The sequence below is a fragment of the Necator americanus genome, chromosome IV (assembly GCF_031761385.1).
Source record: "Necator americanus strain Aroian chromosome IV, whole genome shotgun sequence".
Lineage (NCBI taxonomy): Eukaryota > Metazoa > Nematoda > Chromadorea > Rhabditida > Ancylostomatidae > Necator > Necator americanus.
The window spans coordinates 4,818,890-4,836,266 of record NC_087374.1 but is presented as its reverse complement, the minus strand read 5'-3'; the positions used below and the strand labels follow the sequence as shown (position 1 = coordinate 4,836,266).

At 36.7% G+C, this 17,377-nt stretch overlaps 1 protein-coding gene across 1 annotated transcript; it reads right to left on the bottom strand.

The window, feature by feature from the left end:
- Positions 1-7: 7 nt before the first annotated feature.
- Positions 8-11,192, bottom strand: RB195_000395 (uncharacterized protein; the record flags this gene model as incomplete). Its single annotated transcript, XM_064196713.1, has 5 exons — positions 8-43; positions 119-216; positions 5,732-5,802; positions 6,160-6,243; positions 10,996-11,192. The coding sequence occupies 5 exons, from the start codon at positions 11,190-11,192 to the stop codon at positions 8-10; spliced, it is 486 nt and encodes a 161-aa protein (XP_064052594.1).
- Between the last annotated feature and the right edge of the window lie 6,185 nt (positions 11,193-17,377).

Genomic DNA, 17,377 nt, shown 5'->3' with positions numbered 1-17,377 from the left:
CGAATTGTTAACATAGATGACAATAATAGTTGAAAGCAACTACCTAAAATTATAAGGATTTGACTATAGGATGAGAATAAAGATTTAATTGAGACATCCGATGAATCGACACACTTACCATAACCGTAGCTGCTCCAACAGTAAGTGGTACAACAACAAGAAGAACAGTAAGAAGAGAACTGGCAGTGGCAGGAGGTTGTTCAGGTGGTGGCATACCTGAAAAAATGAAGGTGTAGCATTTCTGGAGTCATGAGATCGGAGGAAATCCTCGTTTTCCATAAAATCTGAGACATTTCTGACCTTAAATTTATCAGGATACTGTTCAGAATCCGTGTTGTGTTTCGTTTCACGTTTTATTACTTTTTATCTTCTTTATTATCATTTATTATTATTACTATTATTATTCATTTTATAACTTATTATTGTCATTTATTATTATTATTATTATTATTATTATTATTATTATTATCTAAGTAAGTACATTTAAGTCAGTATCTGAGTATTGTCATTTATTATTATTGTTATTATTATTCATTTTTTAAAACTTTTTATTCCCATTCATTTAATTCATTTACTTATATTCTATTTGAATTTTATTTTTTCTTAATTACTCTCATTTTTTATTATTTTCCATTGTGTAATCCATATTTGTACGAGATTTAGTGCCATAAATGATGCCAAATTAGCAAAAAAAACCAAAGCCAAATTAACAAAAAAAATTATCAAAATTAAATGCGAAATTACCAAGAAAAAAAAACAGATTTTATATACATACACATTACATTAAAACAAGTTAATTAATAAATATATCATTTATACTTCGAACAAACATTACATTAAAAATATAACATAGATATAAATAATAAAAAAATAATAAATATAAATAATAATAAATATAACGTGTAATATAACAATATCTGTATATAATATGAATAATATGACATTATAATATATGGTATAATAATACATCAAATTAAATTAAAATTTAAAAAGTTGATGTGATTTCCCCGTGTAGATGATCATAAATGGATGTTCCATGTGGGATTAATTTTAAATTCGAATTTTTTTTGCTGATGAAGGACATAAAATAGCGTATGGTGTCCATTCTTCAGTGTCAATCATTCCTTGTCAGCGTCAGCGCCCCGTTTCTTCCCATGTTCCAGTTAAGTCAAGCGCTACGGACTAATGGATGGATGGATGGATGGAAGACAGATGCCGGGATTCGAAAGCGTACAGCGGAAAGAAAGGCAGCTTTCATTCAGCTGGGGCCGAGCCGAGCCGGGCCGAGAATCCTCCCGACCGAGCAACCACGCATCCGGCACCGCGCCCGAAAGCAACAATATCGGCACAAATCAACCGGATTGTTGTCTCTCAACTTACTCTGAGGACAATTGATTAAGGGGAAGGATATTTTTTAGTTTTTAGGAAGATAGAAAAAATGAGGGTATAAGTTCATTTCTTCAGAAATGACTTCACTTTTTCACAAATATAACACTTTTAATAAAAAAAAAGTGTAAAAGGATAAAGTGTCCTGCGTTAATCAATCCGCTTGGGATGCGCCACCACTTCCGCTTCAATTCGAGAGTCTCTGTGGTTTACGAAGCTGTAACTGGCCTACACAATGACTTCCGTTGGCTAACCGATGTGTCAAGTCCGTGTTTTTATCCTCCCGGATAAGCCTAACACCACCTTCTAACGTCCCCTCAGCAACGAGATGAAGGCTTGGTGAGCACTGGGGCGGATTCGAACCTCCGATCGATTGTGCAGGAAGCGGAACCTCTAACGGACTGCGCTACACTAGCCCCAGTACTTTTAATTAATAATATATTTAAATATTTCCATTGCAGTAGTTTTATCAGAAATTAGGAGAAAAATTAATTAAATTATTTATTCTTTTATTCATCAGATAAATTTTAACAGAAACATCAGAGAATTTCTCTCAGTAGCTTGACGTATGGGTTGGGAGATCGAATGATTTCTTTGTCTTTTTAAGATAATGAAGTTTTTATTGTATATTTTAGAATTTTTTTCCATAGCACCGCAATACAGCATTTGACAGAGAAAATGCTTGATAACCTCAAAATAACTTCCTGCTTGATATTTCTAGTGAAAAAAATGCAATTTAATTTGTATATGGTGGATTATGTACAGGCAAACAACAGAAGGCAACTCTTATCGAGGGACTTTCAGTGTCTGAGGACAAAATGAGAATTCCAGCTGGAAAATACCGAACGAATACCTTTCCGTGATTTATTTTCGTTATCTCAAAAATATTTGTTTCTTATAAGTAAATTTTAGAAGTTGTTGGCTCTCTAAAAAGAACTATAATTGATTTAAAGCTTCCCCCGAACCCTTTTAGTCAAACGCAGGGTCTGTAATTCCTGTACTTTGCTTCCTGGGTGTTGTGGAGATATCTGGCATCGTATTAGACTTGGGAAAAGATTACTTTCACTAGAAATATGGAGAATAAGGAGTTCAAAATGAATTCCGAAACCTCCAGAACGAAAATAGTAGAATAATAGTAATAGTAGTAGTATCGACATACATCCTAGAAACGTTCGAATACGCTTGCTCTTCGGAAACCCGCACTAATGGAATTCATTATGTTTCGGATGGAAATATTCTTTTTCTGGGAGCATGGGCTAATGAGTTTTGCAAGAATGCGCAAAACATCCGTGAGTGAGTGTGACACTGACATTTACAAGGTCACATCAAATGAGCTATTGACTGGGGGAAAAAACTCCTGACTCCTGAAACGCTAAAATTATCCTTTCCAAGAGAATTGCTATAAAAAAAAGGCGTGTTGCTTTTTTTCGTTGCTTGATTTTCCAAAATTTCCATATCAACAACAATCCAGAGCATGGGAAGACATGTTGGTCTAGCCACACCAAACGTCTTCACATATTATATTTATATATATATATATATTTATATATATTTATATTATTTATTTATTAATTTTATTATTCATTTTTTATATTTATATTTATATTATTTATTTTATTTATATTCATATTATTTTGTTTGTTTGTTTTTTCACAAAACGATTTCTTCAGATAGTTAGTTCCCGGTTTTTTACAAAATGTTCTGACTCAGACGAGTGTGTTTCTTTTTTTTTCTTCTTTTTCTGGTGCACCATTGGTGTATGTGAATAAATGAATAAATAAATATATAAATAAGTTTACCTCTGCAAAAAACTAGAATAAATGATTGTAAGATGTCAGAAATGTGCAAATCTTTATAGAGTTCTTCCTCCGAATTACTATTATACTTTTACCGGGTGTGGAGCAGAGGTCCCGCTGTGTCCGCACAATCGATTAGTTGTTGATGGTTCGACACCGCCCCAGTGTCAACCAAGCCTTTCATCTCTCCGGGGTCGATAAATTGGAGTCAGACTTGTCTTTGCTAGGTTAAAACACTGACTTGAGGCTGGACCCTGGACGCGCTAGTAAATCTCAAACGATTCTGAATTGAAGTGCGTCCCAAGCGGATTTACTAACGCCAGACACTTTGTCCTTTATACATTTTATCGCTAGTCCAGGTGTCCTGACGGGATCGCAGTCGTAACGGTGGCACCCCATCGAGCGAAGGACAACGCCAGATCCGTGACCGGGTGGGTGTCACCAAAGTGGAACGTTGTACATCTGGATCACTGTAATGTGTACAGTGGGCATGTGGCAGCGCTTTTTTGGATCATTCCGCAACGCTGATAACGTGGATCTGCTGCGAAAATGAGCTCCTGAGCGCGTTCCCATTTTTTACACCCACACTTCACACTTCTGTAACTAAAAATAGGGCTAACTAACCCACATCACAAAAAGAATCGTATTGTAGCATCCTTACAACCCGGAAGTCCGGCAGAACAACGATAAAAGCTACATTGCAGATGATGCTTAAGGGTTGTATCGAGTATCCAGGAAAAAATTTGATCCATAAACTGGCCCCATAAAGCGGCAATATCCAATGGGTATCCAGCTAGAAACTCTGGTTAACAAGCACGAGTCCTCTCTCAGAGATTCAATCTTGTGGGCTGTTCAGAATCGATCCCTTTGTTCTGTTTTCGTTACGGTAACAGCAAAGCGGTACGCAAATGCGTACCTCCGGAGGATTCTGAGAATGACATAGACATTGTTGAAATATCACCAGGAAGCCTCAATTGACAGCTACATAGTACGTAGTCGGGCGGACCAATTCGATTCAATCCACAATTCTTTCAGTTCCATAGTTTGCCCGTGCCGAAGAGGGTCACTTCATGGTATCGGGAATGGTTGTACCGTACCATTTGAGGATTACACAGGGGAAACTGGGTGCGGACTTTGTATCCACGTAAAGAAGCATCTGGATAGGCTCGGGAAATCAAAGCTATCCGCCTTTCTCGGAGCTCATCGCAAAATACATCTCGAAAAAAAAACTCGGATCAAGAGGCTGAAGTTGCGGTCACATTAGCAAAACTCCGAATAAGTGGTTGAAGTGTTTTCATTCGAATAAGGGCCCATTGCAGGACACTAGAGGCATCCTCGACAAAGGCTCAAAGACCAAAAACTATGGATAAACAAATATCAGAAATGATGAGTGCAATCAAAAACAAATTAGCCCCTGGGGCTGTGAAGTCCTCCTCGGGTTTTGATCTACACGACGAGCTGCTAGAGTCCCGTACGGAGAAACATTGTTATCCATAGTTGCGCTGCGAGGTAGCATCCATTGCTTCTTTACCATCTTAAGGGGTAAGAGAGGTAAGAGAGAGAGAGGTAAGAGCACTAGCCCATAAATCAGATTCAATAAATAGGTCAAATTAGTGGGCGAACCATCTGAATGAGTGATAATTCGTCCGAGAGGATAAGTTACTCATGGCGTTGATTTTTCCAGGCTTTGAAGAGAATCCACGAATACCTAGTCCGGTCGGTGTACGGAAAAGTTTTACCAGATAAGTTCCGCTCAAAGCAAAACGTTTCACAGAGCCTTAGTCAATTTTTTTTTTGGTCAAATCAAAAAATACCCATCTTTCGTACATTTTTGTTTGAATTAAAGGAAGATTCACGTGACAAAACGTAAATCAAAACCATGGATAGACCAGACGGGATTTCGACTTCAAAACATTATATGAAATCAAATCCCATGTTTCGCGCTGTTTTCAAAATTTTCAAGTTTTCCATCTCTTGAACTCAGCAATAATTTTCTTCTCTGGTCGTAACAGTAGTTCTAAAATTTATTTCTTAAATTTTTATTGTTATAAATCTGTGAATAGTAAGAATAGTTCAAATGTATATATATAATTTTTGAAGTTTTGTTATGAAAATATGTAAGCAGTAAAGGTGCTTCTATAATTTTTTTGAATATTTATTATAAATAAATATATGTATATTTTTCAATGTGTGAATCATTCGACTAATATATGTATATTAATTTTTATTATAAAAAATACATAGGCACTAACGATAGTTCTAACGTATACCTTTTTTGCACTTTTATTACTAATATATATATATATATATATATATATATATATATATATATATATTCGCCTATGTATGAACTGAGCGATTCTAACGTAAAACAGCGAGTTACATGGATAAATAGCTTCTCTGTGAACATTTTACTTCATTACGTTCGGCTTTTAATCAATGCCGCTTATTTGTTTTCGAAGGATTATCGAGAGGATAGTTTACTATTTCTTTATACATTCAGGAGCTCTTTGAAGCATAAGCTATGTTTACAAACAAAAATCTCTCACCATCGTCTGGTCGATCCACACGTTCGAAGACCAATGGAACATCATCTGGACTATGTGTTTCGCGTCGTTGACTGAAAAATTGTTTTGTTTATATTAAATATTAAAATTGAAAAAAATTGAAAAAATTATATTAAGAATTAAAATTGTATATTAAAAAATAGTTTTTTTTGTTTGGCACGAAAAAACTCCTTTGTTTAGTAAACAATTTTAGATATTAATTTAAAATTTTTAAAGTTAATAATGTGGCCAGAAATTTGTGAACAAATACGCTGGGTGTTCCCAATATACATATACTTATTATAAATAAATATATGTATATTTGTCAATGTATGAACCATTCGGCTAATATATGTATATTAATTTTTATTATAAATAAAATTGCATAAGCAGCTGATCAGCAGGCGGCTACCAACTCCTATAAAACGAACCTCGTATGAGATCGAAGATATGAGAACGTGTTACAGAACGGTTGATCGCATGCGCATAAATCCGTCCAACGATCATCTTCATCCCTGGAAAATTTCTGAATTTCCCTGGAGGCAACGATCATCGCATTCGTTAAGCTACTTGCCCATATATGTATATATTTTCACCGCCACTTACATTTGGGCGTCCTAAAGCTGCTGCTGATGCTGCTGTCGCCGACGCCCATTGACGAGAACGAAAAGCGAACGAACGAACGAAAAAACAAAAGCTCTATGATGAAAGAGATGGATATTTTGTTTACCGCTGGAAGCGACGTTGTGACGCCGTTTTGGTCCGGTTAGGAAAGCGGTTTTACGTATACTGATGAGTTATTTGCAAGCTGCCTACGATCCCGGAAAAAATTCCGTGAAAATTTCGTGGATTTTCGGGTTGGGAGGAACGACTAGGACACAGGACACCTCAGACGACAGTTCTCACGCTTCGACAACCAACACCAACGGAAAAAAAGAGAACACTGAAAGCTCGACTCGACTAAGGACTAAGCACTAAAGATGGATTTTTGTCCAAGTTTTTATGGATCACAAGCGAAAAACTACATGAACAGCCTTACGATCCCCCTATTACAAAATGTTTCATTTTTAACGAATAGTTTTAAGCTTTTTTAAAGTAATTTTTCTATAACAAAAATTTTTCTTTTCTTTCTTTTTTTCTCTGAAATTCTTTTCCTCAACCCTACTCCTGTTACTGTTTATTGCAGTTCTCATGGAGAATATTTTCCGATCTTTCTTTTCGATTTTAAGAACTCCGAGAGTAAAACTATGGGAGATTAAAAAATCCGAGGAAAATCCGAAAAATTTCCCGTAGAATTGATGTATCTGGATCGATTAGGCTAACTCATGCTTACTTTCAAACTTTACACTAACAATTATTCAATGAAATGACTCTAAATGCGGTTATTTTGAGCGCTATTACCATAAATTCGACATAATGCGTATCGTGGATAAATCCATGAAAAATGCAGATGGCAGTTTCGACGGAGAATATCTGCGTAAATCAGTGGAAAAGCGACGAAACGTATCATTTCCACCTTTACTTTTCAATTTTCTTCGCGGAAATGACTGCGAGAAGAAAGTTTTTTCCGGAAAAAAAAATTTCAATTACCTCTACAGCTGAACCTATAGTCTTCCGCGAATGAAATTAATGACAAACTTTAAATTTTTATGGATCAATTTTTCCGTTTAGCGGAAAAAGAAATTCCGGACGAGTCGTATAACGCTGTTCAAGTACTTCGTTGTTTGTGACGTATGTCCACGTACGAAAAAAATCAGATAAGAAGCTGGGCCACGAATAACTACCTCACTAACTCACCAATATCCTTCTCTCCAGTAACGATTGTATCTTGAATGTGTGAAATGACAAGAGGATGAAGGAGGAGGAGATGAAAAATATCTTTTTTTTTAAATCCAGTCATGTATATGTATTCTATATCCTATTTATTTATTCTATCTATCTCGTCAAGAACTATTATTTTATTTATTCTATTCTATTCTCGTCAAGAAATTCAGGAAGTACAGGACACGGAAAAAAGGCGTGCAATTTCAGCGCGTCACATGCAGTATTCTCGTACTTTTTTCCCGCCAGGAATCATTGCAAAGCGGTTCAGAGACTGGACATTTACACAGAATCACTGGATTAGGTTATGGTTAGCTCGTAATTGACATCCTAACATCGTACTATGCTAAGATTCACTGAATGTGGAACTTTTCGACAACTTATACTGTTTGAAGAGAACTCGTAACTTCGAATAGGGCGGCACAAATGGAAACTTTCAGGAAAATAATAACTAAGTAATTTTTAAATTTGACCACAGGGACCACAGGGATCTCACAAGTGGATCACAATTTTTGATGGGATGACCTTCTTGATATGTTCATGGCCATGTCTGCCCCTTTTCGGTCACTGCAAAGCCTTCCAGAGACTGAGTTGATATTGACATTGACATTTAACTTAGGGATGTTGTTTGATTCTGTCAAAATTCTTTAAAATTGACATTTGACATCGGCAGAATCACTAAATTCGGTTACGGTTAGGTCGTAAATTGTCATGAATGCTCTTTGATGACCCTTGTTTGATAATTCTGTCGATAATTCCAGAAACACTGAAACGAACGCGCATACACTCTAAATATTACGCGAACTAAAACGATCTCGGCTTTTTCCTGGATGTCTTTAGTGAGCCATATCTGACAATGTAAACAAAACATCATAAATTTTTATTAAAATGTTTATGTGCTTTTTGAAATTACTAAATTGCCCTTTGCTTTACTTTTTGCGTGACTTATCCCTGCTTATTTTCATTGCACTCTTTTCTCGTTGCTGGATTTTCTATTTTTTTAAGTTATATTCATTCCTTGCCTCTTACTCTGTGCACGCCTTTGAACGTTATAAATAAATAAATAAATAAATAAATAAATAAATAAAATGGACAAAAGTTATCTGAAAAAAGCGCATATTTGATCTAAATCGGTTATTTCCTAGCTGCGTAAATTTTATCGTCGAAATAGAGCGAAAAAAATTGCTTAGAACTTTTTACTTCACGTATTAGCAAGGTCCAAAGAGAGCTCGCTTATACGGTTCTGCTACACCGTAGGAATCCTGTACGAATTCTTTGCGCTGCGTCCTGCTCACGTAGCCTAGGATTCTGTGCACTTCTTCCTGGTTACGTAGCCTTAATTTCCCGTTGCCTATTCAAAATGCAACAAGACTAGGGCTTTAGTGCTTTGTGACTTGTCAACGGCTGCGGCGGCAGTGAAGAATTTGACGGAACAGCCAACGGGAGCAGCAGCAGCAGCAGCACAGCAGCCAAAGATCGCCGGCGATCGGTTGTCGGTCGCGTCGCGCGTTGTTCTCGCTTGTGCGCGAAACGAGCAAATGTCATGACGTGTGTCCCATCAATCTTCTCTGGTTTATCTCTTTTTCTTCGCTAAAGATGCTGCTACTTGCTTGCGGACTCGGATTTCGTCCATCACACAGACACACAGACACACGGACACACAGCTGACGATGACGACGCACTTGCACACGCAATTCGGGAACACAATCGCGGCCGCAGTTAACCACAGCTCGACGCAGGTGCCGTGTGTTTCAAATTTCAACAAACTTAAAGGACATATTCTTACTAAAATTAGTTAGCAACCTCCTAATAGTTCACTGTTCTCGTTAAGAATTCAGGAAGTGCACGAGATGAGAGGCAGTCGTGCAATTTTTCGAAGCGAATATTCTCCTACTCTTTTTCCCCGACAGAAGTCATTCCAATGCCTTTCAGAAACTGAAAATTTAACAGAATCACTTAATTAGGTTACGGTTAGGTCGTAAGTGACACCTGAGGTTCACTGAAAATCGAATTTTCGACATTTTATATAGCATACTCTGTACTTATACTTATAAATTTGAAAAATTAGAACAAAATTTGAGTTTATAAACTTGTACTTTGAATAAAACACAAACGAAGACTTGTAAAAAGACAATAATTGACTAATTTGTAAATTTCACTTCATGGAAGTTCTCTAACGAGTAGATCACAAGCACGATGCATGGATAATTGGGCAATATACATACTGTAGGCGTCTGTTGGACAACCTATAGCAGGTCTCAAATTAATAATATTACTATTTTATTTCTCTTACAAGTTTAAGTGCTTTAAAAAAAGCCCTAGAAGTCTATTTTAAAGTCTTTTAGAAATTCAAACTTTAAGGATAGATAAAATAATGTGAGTTTTAACAAATTTGACTCTTCATTAACATTGGGAATCTCCAAGTTGCTGTCATTACGCGATGATTCAAAGAAGGTCGAACTTTTATGTTTCTTAAATAATCAAATCTTAAAGAATCCTGGAAGCCAAGTTTAAAACTTTAATATTATTGTTATTTTATCTGTCCTAATAGCTGGAGTACTTAAAAAATCCAAAAGTTTATTTTAACGTCTTTTAGGGACTCGTACTTTTAAAATAGATAAAATAATACAATTTTTAACAATGTTGGCTATTGCTTAATAATAAATTTTTGATTTTTTCTTTAATGCTTTATTTTTAAATGGATCTTTCAATATTACAATTATATTTAAAAGGTCTATTCTGAAAATTTTTATGTACAGAGGAAGATTGTCAGATTCATATCATGGCTTTAGCATGGGAATTAAAGTTAGCAACCCTATAAATTGACGATATCAACTCTCTGTCGACTAATGTTTGCAATAATTGAGAATTGAGAAATTTGAGCTTTTGCAATGTTCTGTAACTCAGCGTTGTCTCAGGGAGAGAGGGAGAGAGAGGAGAATATTGCAGAAGGAAGAAACAGAGAGAGAGAGAGAAAAGAGAACTCTCTCTTCTCGGGCACTTGTCACGCACGACAGCACAAATTTATGTGTAATGGAACTTGCAATAGATCCAATGTATTCGGAGAGCAGTTGAATGCATGCATGCTGGATTCGCTGGCGAATACGAAACGGTGGGGGAAAAATGCATAGGTGCAATATTGAAGCAATAATTGACTACTTTTTCACTATAATGAGCTGGAAAATGGAAATAATCGACGCTACTCTTCCGGAACGTGGTATTTGTGGATAAGATTTTCACAGGAGTCGTGGATCATGACAACGCTAGACCCCCGACTAACGGTTTGAGTAACTTCTGCTTAGCAGAGCATGACCACGTTCGTCGCAGGTTCCTTGCGCTTCGTTAATTTCTTATGTGAATCAGTTGCGTCACAGAAACATGGACGGATTTTTTTTCACACACACGGATATTGAATCTCAAAAAATATTACAGTATCTACAACATACCTATGACATCCTAACGGACGTGATCCGCACGTTCGTATAACCTGGTTGTTCTCGCGTAATATCCCGACCAAACATACAGCACCATCGCAAGCTCCATACGGTACACAATGATCATCAGTACAGTAACATTTCACAGTGGATATGGTAGTGCGAATAGCGCAAATAAAAAATATAGGGAGTGTTTCTAGTAGTCGCATAACCGCATCACTAATCGCTACGGTATGTTGTATGTGTCCGTACGCTTCTGAAGGACGACACAACGGTGGAGCGTGCAGCACAGAAGTAGAAGTGGAAGTGGAAGGTGGAGTCCTCACACGGAGTTAGACGGAGCCACACGAAGCCGGAGCCGGAGCAAAGGAGGTTACGAGGGGTGGGGGGACCTGATTTGAGGCTATGCGGCGCCGTGAGTCAATGCCGCACGGCCACACAGCCACCGCCGCAGTCACATCGATCGCTCCTCCCACCAGCACGTACTAATTAGAAAATACTGCTTCGTGCTGCTTCTAGCTTATAATTCCTAGCTATCACAGTGAATTCAAGAAAAATTCAGACTTTTCTCATCGATTAGCCGACGATTCGACGTTGAGGTACGGTTGAGGAAGCAGCGAAACTCCGTGGATATCACGGATCTTCCGGGGGTCTAGCGCTCTAAATCACGGGAAGATAAATAACTTCGGGCTACGTCCGGGCTATCCAATTTAAGGCAGTTTTTTTCCCAAACGATACTGTTGCGGTAAAAGGAACCGGGAGGAAATACCGTATCTTTCAGTGTTTTTCAGGATATCATTCCGAGAACCATGTCTATCTCCAGTGGCACCAGCGTCGGGAAAGAAATTCGAGTCAAATCCTGCAACAGCCAACGAAACAAATAGTGGCGAAGCTCAAGGATCGAGAATAATATCAGATCCAGAGTATTGTTGAATTAGTAGGAAAACTACAAAGCATTCTGGGACCTCCATTCTGGGAGACGTAGGAACGCAGAACGTTTTCTTTTTGTAGATATTGCAATCAGAAAGTACTTTGTAATGTTTGTTAACTTGATGAGGACGCAGATAAGCGATAGTCGAACAGGATTTGCTTCCTGAAAAAAACTTAATTGTTTGATTAATTACGAGGATGACTTGATGTAATTGACATAATCAATGTTCTGGTGTCATCGCTTGACGCAATTCCCCAAATCTTCGACAAGGTGTCCTTGAACACAGAGCTCTGCCCAACGGATCCTCGATCCACGGGAAGAACTCACAGCACAGAATCCATCCATTCGCCGTTGATCCATAGACGACGAGACTTCGCACCTCGCATGAACTCCCTATCGACACCGAGTGACCCGAGCACCTCAGCACCTCGACAGACAGTATCCGAGAGTTCAGCGTAACGATCCAAAGAGTTATTGCCAAAGATTCCACACTAGGTAAAATTCTCTTTAAAAGGATAAAGAATGAAGTGTCTGGCGTTAATCAATCCGCTTGGGACCCTCCACCACGTTCACTTCAATTCAGAATCGTCTGAGGTTTACGCTGCGTGTAACTGATCCACACAATGATTTACGGTGGCTAGTCGATGTGTCAAGTCAGTTTTTTATCCTTCCGGATAAGCCTGACACCAATCCAACATCTCCGGAGAGATGAAGGGCTTGGTGAACACCAGAGCGGATTCGAACCTCCGATTGATCGTGCAGGAAATGGAACCTCTAACCGCTACACCACACCTTCCCCTCTCTTTGACCTATTTCGGTTGGGCTTTGGCAGTTGCTGGACAATGGCAGTTTTTTTTTTAAATTATATATATATATATATACAATATATGGGTAAATTCCTCAAAATAACTGTATGTAAACTGTAAAGGTCATACAGTTTGTTCGAGTCTAGAGCATATACAGTTTATACAGTTTCCCTCTTGTGTTGAATAGAAGGTATTGTTTACTACCTTCTATTCGTTTGTTTATTTTATTATTTAGACTTTATATCTATATATTTATTTATATATCTATATTTTACTTCACTTTATTCTATTTTATTTTTATTTTCATTTTTACTTGATTTTTTTCTATTTTTCATAGTTTGCCTCTTCCATCGACCGCGTTTGAAAATATCGCTGGAGCATATGCAGAGGTATATGATATTAATTGACTAATTAGTTAGTTGGTCAATTATTTAAGCAAATAATTAGCTAATTAATCAACATTTCAAACAGATAGGCTCGTGAAAAGGTGTTAGCATTTATATGAGTGAATATTGTCAAAAAAGGTATATTATATATTGCGGTTCTTCTCTTAAAGTACTTACTGTAAGGTTAAGTAACAGTTATTTCGAAAAAATGTAAAATAAATAATATATAACTATATAATATAATAATAAATAAAACAAGTAATAAATATAAATCTATTTCCATGTTCTCACATTAAATATTAAATTAAAATTGAATATTATTATTGTTAGTTATTATTGTTTATTATTATTGTTCTTGTATTGCGGAACATAATATACTTTTATTAGAGTAATACGACTAATAATATCAACAATATACTAATATTAATTAATTGTACTAGTAATAATGCATAGCTAATGTTAAAAGTCGAAAAAATGCTCATTTGACAACAGATGTGACAATTTCTCCAAAGGAATGGGATTCAGAGAGAGGGACAGTACTATTAAAGAGTGTCAATGTAAGTGACAATAATAAAAAAGTGAACTTAAACGAGAAAAATAAAAGAATGATCTTTTTTTACAATTCTTCTAAATAATTTCAACAAAATCTTTAACAAGAAGGCAAGAAATTTTAATAGCGTGAGGTTGGACGAAAAATTCTTCGAATTTACTTCTTCCTTATGGTTTTCGTACCACTGTTTTTTTTTAATACTGGCATAGTTGTAAAAGGTTCGGGTCCGATGGTGAACGGTCGATGGTTCGAAATCGTCCCGAAGCCAACCAATTTTTTCATGGTATAGGAGTTCGATAAATTGGTGTTAGACTTGTCTGTGATGATGGAAACGTTGATTTGATACATCCTGCAAGTTCCTTCAGGCTCCTGCAAGTCATTATCTAGGCGCATCCAGGAGGGTTTGATCCAAGCCACTCCTCTACCGTTCATCCTTTATCCAGAAGTATCGATTGTGTGGATTAGCTAACCGTGGCTACCTTTTAACCATGAGATGATAAAAACGTTGATTTGACTGATTGATTGAGTTGATTTAAAACTTTTAACCAGGTAAAGCTTTTAAGGACGTCTAAATATTGGCGAAAACCACTAGACGATTTATAGTTATTATTATTATTATTATTATTATTATTATTATTATTATCATTATTATTATATTTCTATTACTATTATTATTCATATTATCAATTTATTTATTTATCTCTTCATTTTTTGTCTGCCTCGTTACCGTATCAGACGGATTGTTTTTAGAAACTTTTTTCAAGCCTTATGGTTACCATGACAGTACGGAAATTATGTGTATGTCAGCCTACGCTGTACGAATATTGAAAAACTAAGAATATTGAAACGCGATACAATTTGTGGCCGCATATATTTGTATTTGAGAATGTATTGCCCTTCTAGAACAGAAAAAAAACTTTACGTCACGCTTCTGAATATTTTAGTTTCTGAGCATTTGAATACGATATGCGAATGGCTCGCAGGAAAACTCAAATATTCGAATAAATCGAATACTAATCTATTATTGTTCATATTATTTATCTATTTTTTATTTCTTCATTTTTTGTCGTTATTAGGCATCAAAGCGTTCTGAACAATAAAAATTCGAACTCTAAGAGGGATCCTTCGAAAAAATATTTGATTCGGCCAACTTTTTACCATTAGTTGATTGAAAAAGTTCGTCAACGATCCAAAGATAAACTTGAATAGGTGAAATTTTGAAGAAAAATCCACTTCCACTAATTCAGGATATGGTCCCATTGTTTTTTTTTCGGAATTGTCTTCCACACAGGAATCTCTCTCTCATCAGTTGTAAGTTTCTTCCACTAAGATACGCACTGTATCGTCATCAATGTCGAAACGCCATCCAGATCAGGGTTAGGCTTCCAAGGTAGTATTTGCTTTCAATCTATCAAACCGTCATTTTTTCCCTAAACTCTTAATTGTGGAGCGTGCCCAGCTTGCCGTATCTTTTAATTCATCAAGAAGCTTTGGAAAACAAGAAAAAAAATTGTGGAAATTTTCAGCATGTGAGCATTTCACAGAAATCCACAATCCCACACATAAACTCCGTCCGATACCTTTTTCCTTTTGTTTCTCTTCGCTTGCGGACAATTTATGAGAATAATTATCTCCATTCTCCAAGATCCGAACTGACATCTGAGTCCAAGAAAATATTCACTATTTTTAGTTGTAGGAATTTGTGTAGTCTTGGATAGCGAATGCTAGCAGGGTAATAAATTTCAAATTCAGAAAAAAAATAATTTAGAGAAATATAATAAAAAATAATACAAAGTAATAAAATATAAGGTAGTTAGTTAGATATAAATTAATTAGGAATATGAATTAAGAATATAAAGTCTTAGGATTATTTAGAGTCATAAATTCATTCATCATTCTAAAGAAGGCAGTCTATTTTGGTCCCGTCATGATTTCCATCAACAAATCCTTAACGCTTCTGTTAAGGAGATATGGTAGTAGCGTAGCGAGTATGTTAGCAGCTTTACACCTTAAAAATCTGGATTTTCAGAGCACCTAGTAGAAATAATGTATTGTCACATGCAAATCTGATATCCCAACGCTATTTACGTTCACCAGTTTTCGTTTTGTTATTTTGTCACATTAATATTAATTGTTTTGTTGTTGTTGACGGGGATTCTCGTAAATATTTATTCACTGCAGCGTCTTGAACAGTAACCAACAATTAGTTGCTGGACTCAGAGCTCAGGGAAAGCTCGATTCAGGTAAACTGAAAATATTAATTACGTGGAATCGAAGAGGGAAATGCCCGAATACCTGTACTGTTTCTCGATAGCAGCTCGCGAACGACTACTTTTCCTTATTAAGACCTTAGTGACGTAAACAACCTATGCCTATTTTTGTGTTGTGCAACACTGGAAACACTAAACATGCGGTAGATATATGTTTTTAAGATAATTTAAGATTTTTTAAAGATAATTTGAGATTTTTCAAAGATATAGTTAAAGAGTTTAGGATATTTTTAGGACCTTGCCCAGAATTTGTCCTCCTGAACCCTGGAAGTCACTGCTTCCATTTCCAGAAACAGGCATTTTGCTAAACCTTTTAGTGCGCCATTTATAGAAAAGTTTCTGTTTATGAAGTTTTTTTTTTTTAAAGTTTTTTTTTTTTGAGAAGGTTCCAGTATGACGCAATCGATTCCTCATTTCTTAAAAATTGCGCACATGAACAGGTCCAGGAGGCGGGTGTAGTGTAGCGGTTAGAGGTTCCGCTTCCTGCACGATCGATAGATGGTTCGAAACCGCCCTGGTGCCAACCAAGTGTTTCATCCCCTCGTCGTTAAATTGGTACCAGACTTATCTGTGGGGATAAAAACGCTGACTTGACACATCGGCTAGACCCCACAAGTCATTGTATAGACGGGGGAAGCGTTCGTGAACCTCAAACGATTCTGAATTGAAGTTGACGCCTTAGGTGCATCCTGAGCGGATTAATAAACCCCAACCTTAACCCTTCTGGAACTTCGTCGGAATACTAACCCTGGAACTACAGTTCCACTCACGTATGTCTGCTTCCTATTCTTCTCTTCTATTCTTATTCACTTTGCTCAGATTAAAAGCATCGGGCCACGAACCCAGTGTGGATAAAAACACTGATAGGACAATCGGCTGGCCCTGAAGGTCATTTCATAGGTCATATATGTATTACTAATTGAAGCAGTGTGGAAACCTGATGGAAAATAGATAATCTGGGTTGTAGATTACAAATGTGACCATTACTCCACTCAATTTCCTCTAATCGTCCTTTAAAAAGGCGTGGGAACAGCGTGTATTCCTACGAGTTACCTTGGACCACATCATCCTCGTACTCAGCTGCTCTGCTTTATTCGTTGGGTTTACTTGAATATGTCGCTGAGGAGACCTCATTGATCTTCGACCGCTCGCACATGGATGCGGCACGTGCACAAAGATGGCTCGTTTTCATGTGTATCGTAGGGACAAATGCCGTTTCTCACGCCATTTTTCGGGTAGATTAGGAAAAATTGAGCAACTTCACGTTTGCATTCGGAATCTATACTCCGAACTCCCTATTTTCCATCAGGTTTCCATACTACGTCAACTTGGTGCTACGCTGCGTCCAAACTGCAAAGACAAAATACAGAACATCCGCTAATTTCTCATGTCTAGATGCAAAAATAAATTGTAAAACGTTTATTAAATGCCTATCATTCTCTGAAATATTA